The following is a 10,755-nucleotide window of genomic DNA, read 5'->3' on the forward strand; positions in this document are numbered from 1 at the left end:
CATGACCAGAGGGACCGTCTAAGCACCAAATTTTCCTAACTAGATTTAAAACAGCATAATTCTGAGGTTCTGGTGAGAACTGGCAAAATGTTTCACAAACTCATCCATGTTGAGGGAGCGTGCCCTCCTTGACTCAACACTGAGAATTCCCGAGGTGACTTAACCTGTCATCAACCATTGTTGTCCTAAGGTGGGTTTTAATCAGATTTAAAGCTGAGAAGCTTCTCTCGCAAGAAGCACTGCTGACTGGTGTAACAACAGAAATCTTACAAAGTCGAAATAGCTCATGGAAGACCTCTTTATAAGGTTCTAGAAACACAACAAAGTCAAGGAGAGTAGAAGGTCTGTCCCTTCCACTTTTCTCTCTCCTATCAAGAAGCCGCTTGGTTTGATTAACCTCATGTTTGAGGTCCTCTAAATCTGACTCAAAGGTCTGAGCAAAGACAAACAGAGGCTCCTCATTCAGGAATGTTGTACTCTTTGGGTTGAGAGACTGGACCCCTTGCATTATCTCGTAATTCTTCTTTGACAAACGCCTCACAGCTCAGCTGTGAGACTGTCAAGCACCTGATAAAAGATAGCTCTTTGGAAGCTCTCACCATCGCTTTGGTCACTATTTTTCAGTCCTACAGTGCTCATCATCAATGAGTCGTGAAATCTTAAGCTTGTTTTAGGCTGTCTTTTACACACTGTTTGTACACTTATTTTGCAGTGCTCTGCAATCGCTTCAACCTCTTTCCATAGTTCTCCAAAGTAACCCTCACTTCTGTAGTCCTGTAATGTGTCTGTAAGGGCACCTACTAGATCCACAGCCCTTGCTAGGTCAAGAGAGCTTGATTGGAGCATGTCAGAAAGACATTTGGCATCACCAAGCACTTTACAAAAGGTAACCAAAAGTCCTATGAAATGTAAATCTATCTGAGAAAGAAAGCCCCTTGCCTCCACTGATCTATCACCACTACTTTCAAGTATGATATCCTGTAGCACTCTCAGAACTGCTGGAAGCCTGTCCCTCAAATTACGGCATGCAGATATGCCCACCTTAGATCCGTAAGTCAATCAATCAATCAAATGTATTTATAAAGACCTTTTTACATCAGCCGATGTCAAAAAGTGCTATACAGAAACCCAGCCTAAAACCCCAAACAGCAAGCAATGCAGATGTAGAAGCACGGTGGCTAGGAAAAACTCCCTAGAAAGGCGGGAAACTAGGAAGAAACCTAGAGAGGAACCAGGCTCTGAGGGGTGGCCAGTCCTCTTCTGGCCGTGCCGGGTGGAGATTATAACAGTACATGGCCAAGGTATTCAAATGTTCATAGATGACCAGCAGGGTCAAATAATTATAATCACAGTGGTTGTAGAGGGTGCAACAGGTCAGCACCTCAGGAGTAAATGTCAGTTGCTTTTCATAGCCGATCATTCAGAGTTAGAGACAGCAGTAGAGAGAGAGTGCCAAAAACAGCAGGTCCGGGACAAGGCAGCTCGTCCGGTGAACAGGTCAGGGTTCCATAGCCGCAGGCAGAACAGTCTCTGTAGTTCCCTGGGCTGCTGCTGTGGATACAGCTCTTTCTGAACTGCCAGCTACTTGAGATGAACATACGAGCCAGATACAAAGTTATAAAGCTTCTGCAGGAGAGCAGAAAAGTTAACTGCCTCAGGCACTGATTTTACAGCATCGACAAGAACCAAATTCAAACAATGTGAATTACAGTGCACATAAAATGCAAATCTTACACTGTTTTTAATCCGTGCAGACACACCAGAAGGCTTTCCGCTCATGACGGCTGCACCATCAAAGCCTTGCCCCACAAGATTATTTCTGTAGTCCAGACCATGTTTTTCAAGGCAATCAATTATCATTTTTGTGAGATCTGCTGCATCTATGCTTTCAGCTGACTGAAAGTGTAAAAAAGCTTTTGTGGATGTCCCTGTTGTAATAGTACCTCACAACTAAAGACATTTGTTATTATTTTTTTTTTTTAATCTTTGGTTTCATCTGCAATTACACTAAAAACGTCACTTTCTTTTACTTCTCTTATTATTTCACGTTGTACCATCTCAGCTCAGCCCTCAAGAACTTTGTTCTGGATTTGGTGGCTTGTGTACTTAGCATTGCCACATGCATTCATCCTTTTCTCTATGAGAGGGTCATGCTTTGCTATTTCTTCCAAGATTGTCAAAATATTACCCTTGTTGTGAGAGTCATCAGACTCACGATGACCTCTCTGCACTATATTTTGAGTGGCAGTTAATAGTAGTATCAAATCAAATCAAATGTATTTATATAGCCCTTCTTACATCAGCTGATATCTCAAAGTGCTGTACAGAAACCCAGCCTAAAACCCCAAACAGCAAGCAATGCAGGTGTAGAAGCACGGTGGCTAGGAAAAACTTCCTAGAAAGGCCAAAACCTAGGAAGAAACCTAGAGAGGCACCAGGCTATGAGGGGTGGCCAGTCCTCTTCTGGCTGTGCCGGGTGGAGATTATAACAGAACATGGCCAAGATGTTCAAATGTTCATAAATGACCAGCATGGTCAAATAATAATAATCACAGTAGTTGTCGAGGGTGCAGCAAGTCAGCACCTCAGGAGTAAATGTCAGTTGGCTTTTCATAGCCGATCATTAAGAGTATCTCTACCGCTCCTGCTGTCTCTAGAGAGTTGAAAACAGCAGGTCTGGGACAGGTAGCACGTCCGGTGAACAGGTCAGGGTTCCATAGCCGCAGGCAGAACAGTTGAAACTGGAGCAGCAGCACGGCCAGGTGGACTGGCCACAGCAAGGAGTCATCATGCCAGGTAGTCCTGAGGCATGGTCCTAGGGCTCAGGTCCTCCAAGAGAGAAAGAAAGAGAGAAAGAGAGAATTAGGGAGAGCATACTTAAATTCACACAGGACACCGGATAAGACAGGAGAAGTACTCCAGATATAACAAACTGACCCTAGCCCCCCGACACATAAACTACTGCAGCATAAATACTGGAGGCTGAGACAGGAGGGGTCAGGAGACACTGTGGCCCCATCCGATGATACCCCCGGACAGGGCCAAACAGGAAGGATATAACCCTGTGCAATGTGCAATTGTTTTAATGTAAGTACAGTTTTCCTCCACTCTCATTTATGACATCTAACATTTATGAGTTGCTGTCAATAGCCCTTTTATGCCGATTCCAAGCATACATAGCATTGATATGATGCTCTGCCTTCGAATGGAGGTTCAAACCAGAATCTTTTTCCAGTTACAAAACCCTGACTGTGATGTGAAGGCAGATTCAGGTGTATTGGGCAGAGAAAAATGCCTACAGGCGAAACAATAAGTCGAATCTTGAATTACAGAATATTCAAGCCATGAATTGTCCTTATACCAGGAACTGTTGAAAGCCCTTTTCCTAGTACCATGCTGAGTTCTGGAAATGTTTTCTAACACGGCTGTACAGGACCATCTTCTCTGGATCTTGAAATGTCTGAAATACACATTAAATAATGTGTCATATCTCTATGAACATGTATAATTAAGGGATCCACAAGATTCGAAACTAACAGCTGCTAACTAAAATGTGTAGTTTAAAGTATAGGCCTGGCCTGCCATTGTGTCCTTTTGGAACAGAAGTCTGATATCTCTCCCTTTCTTTCATGTTTAGTTGACCCTATGCAAAAATAAGACAGTCTATGGTTACATCTAAGCATCCAATTACCCACATTTTAGTCCAATCTCAATCTTAATTACAAATCCCCATTATCATAACTGTACCTTAAAATCAACTACCAGTCTAAGTTACTAGTTAGATCATGGCTAGTCCTACTCTGCAGTAAGTAATTTAACTAGTTATGATTTCTTACACCTTTATGATAGCAAACAGGCTATCTGCAAATTGTGGTAAAGTTTTGAGTAACGTTAACAGATTGATAATAACAATTGTTCGTTTTGAGGTCAAGTACGAAAATCTAACTGAGTTAATGGATTTCAAATTGATGAATGTTAACTTGCTGAACACTGACAGCTGTAGCCTACTACCGGTAGTTACCCCACATTAGCTAAACATTTGTATACTGTAAGTTACGACACTGCACTGCCTATGCGTGTATTACTAGCACAGATGTAAACATAATGTTAGGCTAAATTGGGAACCGATCTCTCTTATCTGATTAACTGTCTGTTAATGGAGTCAAAGGTCTAACGTTAACTTACACAGTGACTCAACTTTCATACAAGTTGTTCAGGAACCCTAAACCTAATGCTAAACCTTAAAACTTCCTTAAAATATGATGTTTTCGACACTCGCGAAAAGAGCTCATGGAGCTGTGGAAATATTCACTCTTCTTCTGTATGTTCTTCTTCTTCTTCTGTATCTCGCAAACAACATTAATATTCTCTCTTCCTCTTCCTCGATTTGAAAAACGCACCGCCGAACGTCAAAATAAATGCTTCTTTCAACAAGAGGTGAAAGAGGATGTCAATCAGCATCAAACTGCCAGTAGCAAATGAAATTTTGGGGTGGCACCTGGGGTGGCCAATCAGATGTCAGGGGTGTCTACCCCTCTGGCTCCGTCCCTGTTCCCATCCCATCCCATCCCACATGCTGCATACCCTTTGCCTCCCGGTTCACAATTTTTTAAACTGTGCATCTGGGGTAATATTTAGGATGCTGAAGACAAGGCATAGGCAACACTAAATAAAACGAATTATTTGAACATTAATGTGCAGAACTGCAGACAGTGTGGTTTCACAGATTTTTTTTTCTCCGAACATAGCCAGTACTCGATCCTGTGCCTATGGTATCTGTTTATTTCCTCATTCCTACCTGCTGCGCAACCGTTCAGGTATTATGAAAAGGACATTCGTCAATAAGGTGACGAGTAGAGTTCGGGATTTGAAAGCAACTTGGCATCAAAGAAAGCAATATTAATGATTTGTCGGCACATATGGTTTGTTTACATAGCAGGTTCGAATAATTAACGTGGCAGGTTACACCGAACCCAAACCGGCTGCGCGTGTGCGCCACCTTGCGCTATCGTGCATACATTTATTTTGCCTCCCCACACCAGACACGATCACGACACGCAGGTTAAAATATCAAAACAAACTGAACCAATGACATTAATTTGGGGACAGGTCGAAAAGCATTAAACATTTATGGCAATTTAGCTAGTTAGCTTGCACTTGCTAGCTAACGTTAATTTGTCCTATTTAGCTAGCTTGCTGTTGCTAGCTAATTTGTCCTGGGATATAAACATTGAGTTGTTATTTTACCTGAAATGCACAAGGACCTCTACTCCGACAATTAATCCACACAAAACAGCCAACCAAATCGTTTCTAGTCATCTCTCCTCCTTCCAGGCTTTATCATCTTTGAATTTATATGGTGATGGCATCTAAACTTTCATAGTATTATCACGACAACCGGCAACAAAGTTCGTCTTTCAATCACCCACGTGGGTATAACCAATGAGGAGATGGCACGTGGGTACCTGCTTCTAATAACCAATGAGGAGATGGGAGAGGCAGGACTTTCAGCATGAATAGGAATGACTGCATAAATAGGGATGACTGCATCATAAATAGGCATGACTTCTATTTTAGCCCTTGGTAACGCAGACGCTCGTTGGCGGCGCACGCGAGCAGTGTGGGTGCAATAATTGAATAACATGGATTTCAAAATTTATTTTGTGACGCTCGCGCACGCGACGTGTCCGGTCAGGTCAGCATGTTAGAAGAACTATCGCAGCAGATTAGGTGAATTGATGTAGCAGGTTAGGAAAATTAGGTTAAGGTTAGGAAAAGGATTAGGTTTAGCTACAATGCTACAGTTGTCAACAACTGTTGTCCCCGACAAGACCCATAGATAGAGCTTTAGGCCTACTCCATCTAGCCACAGTGGTAGAAATGTAAACAAACTATCTGTGGTGACAAATCATCAATATAGCACGGGTCATCTTTATTGCAGTCGTGTTGCACAGCTCAGAAGATTGATGTATCATATGGATGTGGTTCCTGAGAACACGTAGAGCACATTCCTCTGCCCAGGCGTTACTGACGCATGTCAGATCTTATAACGCCTGGATAGGTATTTTACCTATCACCTAAACGGCACAGTCGATAACGTGTTAGCAACCATTGGTTGATACAGGCAATGTTTGAGCGCGACCTCAGCCAATCTGGAACATCACAGATAGCTTCCAACACACCGACAGTGTTAGCACAAAACACTACGCAGCATCATCTGGATATGTATGTAACAAAAGTTCAACATTCACCTTCTGTTACCATTTCTGTCAAGCTGTCTATTCATACAGTGTCTCTGCAACGCAATGCTGCAAGGCAAACGCAGCGTTTCATTGGAAATTAATGTAATTCTCGTGTAACAAAATGCAGAGACACTGTTGGTGGGATCGAAGCGTAATGGTAGCCTTCCCCTGCTCAGAAGTTGCATGCATCCATCCAATGGTTGCGTGACGTGTCATCAATGGTGTCATCGACTGACAGATTTCTATAACATATGATGTGTTAGCTGATACGTGAAATACCTATCCAGGCTTTGTAAGTTCTGGTATGAGTCAATTTGGCAGAGGAACGCGCCGAACATGCATGCAAATAGTTTGACTAATCAGATGCAAAGCCCAATTAGGGCCTAATCTAGCCCAGGTTTGCAGCCTGGAAGGTGGTTTAATAAAGCTACCTCAGTTTCATCAATTGTAGCATAGCAGAGGCACATTGCGCTCTAATTTACAGGTTCACTTTAGTTGTTGGCATGGGACTCATAATGGCAAACAAGCTCTGGCTATTTCCAAAGCAACTAGTTTTGTTTTTACTGGTGGAAAACTTAATCTCTCCTGCTTTTTCACTTATTTACAGCACTGGCACATGGCAACATCTTCCAAGCCGAATGCCACAATTTGGCGATCGTCTGCCTTTTAAACAGCTTCAACTTCACCAACAAACAGTTTCCAGACCAGTTCGAGTGGAAACGGTCGATGTGAAGTGCCATTCAGACTACATGGACATAGTTGTTAAGGCTGATCTGTTTAAACTCGGTATTCTTATTGACATGGATGACCTGCGACTTGGAGTTGAACAAGACAAAGAGACCTGCAGGGCTTCAGCAGCCGGAGATGAGTACAGAATATTGGCAGCGCTATCGGACTGTGGAACCAAGCGTTTGGTAATTATGGTTAATGTTGTTTCAGTAGCTGACTTCTTAAAACAACCTTCTGTTTAAATTCTACTTTGTGAATCCACAGATGAACAAAGACTCCATGATCTATACAAACCACCTCAGATATACACCCAGAGCCACACCAGATGGGGTTATTCGAATGGATGGTGCTGTAATCCCAATTGCTTGTCATTATGAAAGGTGAGTTTAGGTTATACTGTTAAAAAATCATGACTGTGTCCCTATTGGTTTGCTTGCCAGACTACTTTTTGTTTCAGGAAGTACAGTTCAGAGAGTGGCCCCCTCCAGCCGACCTGGATCCCCTTCAGCGCCACAGTGTCTGCTGAAGACACCCTGCAGTTCTCCTTGAAGTTTATGACAAGTGGGTATATACATTCTGGGCTGCATTGAGCAAGACACAACCTTGTTGAAAGTTCAGATAATTAGACCATCGTGCTCTCCCAGATGTTTGGTTGGTGTAGTACAATTGATCCTTAGACAAGCTAAATACAGAATCTCATCAGACATCACTTTAATTATTGATCTTTCTATCTGCAACGTTAAACAATTAGCCTACTAACTATGGACCTGTTTACAAACTCCTTCATGGACCTTTTAACCCATTCATAGATGCTAACTATTAGCGCCTCTTGACTATAATATTCTGTCCAGGGCAGTTTTTTTAAGTGCCTTGATGCTCGTTAACTTTAACTCATTGCTTGCGGTCCGGTTTGGGAACATAAGGAATATTTTTCAAAACAGACATATTACTATTTTATAGGATTAGGTTTCCCACACTGACATTTTCATGTTACTGCGCTTATTAATGGAAAATGTATAGCAATTAGCAGAGGTACACCTCTGGCTATCTGCATCTCTGAACACCTGTTAACGGAAGACTGACTCCACAAATGTGTTGTCACTGAAATGCTGTCAGCTACAACTGTTAAAAAGGTGTGCAGTAATTTTTTTTGTTTAATGAGTAGGGCTTAACTTTTCTTGAACACATTGTGATTCACATTTAGATCAAGTTTATGGCTGCCAGAGCCTATTTTAGAGGCAAATGACATTTAATGGCCTTGGACTATAAGGAATAATGTTAAGTTCCTTCAGTCAATTGGGATAACCTTCTGTCATTTCTGCCCAGGTGACTGGCTCTATGAGCGGGGTTCTGGAGTCTACTTCCTGGGTGATCCCATCAACATTGAGGTGTCTGTCAGGGTTGCTCACCACTCCAGGCTCAGGGTCTTTGTTAGCAGCTGCGTGGCCACACTGGACCCTGATAGCAACTCTGTCCCCAGATACGTCTTCATTGAGCATGATGGGTAAGCAAGAGGGAACTGCCTAAACTAAATCGGCTACCTAGAATGAATATTCTCTGGCTGGCCCATGGAGAATGATAGAGGCCTCTTGAGGTCAAAAGGCAGTCTTGTCATGAGCAGTGCCATTGAGGGCTTCCACCATGATGGTGCCATTTGAAAGTAGTCAACTGGGTGGGGACTTCTACGGTTTGTCGCCTCAATGCCGCTGCCCATGCTGTCAGACGCTGTAATGGCACAGATGAGTCTGCTCTATGGGCTGTTTATATATCTCACCTACAGGTGCTTGGTGGATTCCCAGCTGCCTGGCTCCAACTCTGGGTTCATGCATAGAACCCAGGATGACAAGCTCCAGTTCCACATTGATGCCTTTAGGTTCTATCAGGAGGACAGGGCAGAGGTGAGGGCAGTACCAGATGTTGAGCATTATGGGTACTGTAGCTGATACATGATGCTACAGTAACATAACTAACAGCTGTTATGTAGGCTACTGGGTTTCTGCATTTTGTTTGCTCATCCTGTTGTGTTTCTACAGCTGTACATCACATGCCACCTTATGGCAGTCCCTGTCATGGACCATGCAGAGCCTAGCAACAAGGCATGCTCCTTCATTGATGGCAGGTGTGAGATCTGACTTATTTCCTTAGGTCACAGCCCAGTAAGAGTAGCTATCTACTGGAATAACCATAGGATTTGTTCAAATGTGGTGGTCTTGGTCCATGAGTATCTTCTACACATTTCAGATGGAGGTCTGCCGACTCGAATGATTTGCAATGTGGCCGTTGTCCAAGCCTGAATGGCCAGAAGGGGGTTGATCACGATCCAGCACGACATCCCCTCAGTCCAAGACAAGGCGGTAGCCAACCTGAACCTCGTGGCTACCGCATCAAACCTCAAGCCACTGGTGACCATTGGAGTGGGATGAAGTCCAAGAAAGGTGCAGTGTATCTTAATTCCTCTTGCCTTCTCAAAATGCACTGCAGAAGTGTCCAAGGGGAGGTACTTTGGACCTTTCCTTCAATATGGGTGAAGGAGATGGGATTTGAAGAAAGACTAAGTAAAATTGTCTTGACTGCAAATGTGTTAGTGAGAAGGTAATCTTGCCAGTGATTAATGAAAATGTGTTATTTTAGTATGGAACCAGGATGCTACTTTGGGCCCCATAATGGTTACAACCAAACGGAGTACATCTTTATCTCCAACGACGAGGGAAGGTATCGATATATATGGCTTCCCTTCTCCAACTGAGGACAGGAGGCCTGTATCACCTGGCAGTCTTTGGAAGAGGGGAATGGACTTCAAGAGGGGTAATTTGACTGTCTGAAATTGCATGCCCTTAATCCTTGTAGTGCATCTAGTCAAGAGCATTGACTAGGGTCTGGCTTCAATGACATTCTTTAAGGGGGGGTCCTTCAAGCAGAACACTCTCCCAACAAATCATGAGGCAGACATGCCAGAATTAAAAATAACCTCTGCTCCATCTTGCTAGCTACTATTTTCTATTTTAGTCAACTGGGTAAGGTGGTGACTTAGTTCCTCTGTTGCCTCCCAACAGGATGCCTTGACCATGAGGCGCTGGTCAAAGGTAGTGCACTAATGGGAAAAGGGTGCCATTTCAGACACTTGTCTTTTCATATCCATACACGCTAGCAATTCTGCCAACACTGGCTATGTTAAATTTAATTTCAGGACCTTTTGCCCAATCCCAAAATGTGGGTGGGCCCGAGGGTCAGGCCCAACAAGCATGGGTTCGTTAGCTCTGGAAATATATACTGGGTTCATCAGGCAGGAACTAATCGCCCAAAGAGGTCATGTTTCTTTACTGGTTTACATGTGATAATTGCATGTAGGTTCTGTGCTAAATGGTCTGTTCTCAGATCTGGAGCCCAACCCAGACTCTGAGTTGAATCCTACACCTGAGCCCATTGGAGACCTTGGATATGACAAGGATCTCTATACAATTGGAACTCATTGAAAGGGTATGTCTGGGATCGTGGTACACTGCACTATGGCAAGCAGGTCAGCATTTATTGGGCACAGTCTATCTAACCTTAACCACACCTAATAACCTTAAATTATGAACAGTTGGTACAAACTTCCTTTTGACTTTACAGCTGGTGCACCTAGCTGGAATCATTCAGTTCTGCCTCTAGGACAAGACTCATCCCAATAAATGTTGACCTGCACACTGTAATTGCCAGTATCACTTGTACATATCAGCTTTTGACTTTGTCAGATGTTGTGGTTTCATATAGCAGTTATGGCCCTTTACTATCCACTAACTCT

The 10,755-nt window shown here is 43.2% G+C and overlaps 1 protein-coding gene across 1 annotated transcript; it reads left to right on the forward strand.

Moving 5' to 3' along the window:
* Nucleotides 1-1,201: 1,201 nt before the first annotated feature.
* LOC120022286 (zona pellucida sperm-binding protein 3-like) lies at nt 1,202-10,444 on the forward strand (the record flags this gene model as incomplete). Its single annotated transcript, XM_038966187.1, has 10 exons — nt 1,202-1,235; nt 6,951-7,156; nt 7,236-7,351; nt 7,429-7,532; nt 8,298-8,475; nt 8,752-8,869; nt 9,005-9,090; nt 9,213-9,406; nt 10,025-10,054; nt 10,347-10,444. Coding segments are annotated over 10 exons (1,164 nt in total), but the record flags the coding sequence as incomplete, so codon positions are not given.
* Nucleotides 10,445-10,755: the final 311 nt, after the last annotated feature.

This window comes from Salvelinus namaycush, chromosome 27 (genome assembly GCF_016432855.1).
Source record: "Salvelinus namaycush isolate Seneca chromosome 27, SaNama_1.0, whole genome shotgun sequence".
Lineage (NCBI taxonomy): Eukaryota > Metazoa > Chordata > Actinopteri > Salmoniformes > Salmonidae > Salvelinus > Salvelinus namaycush.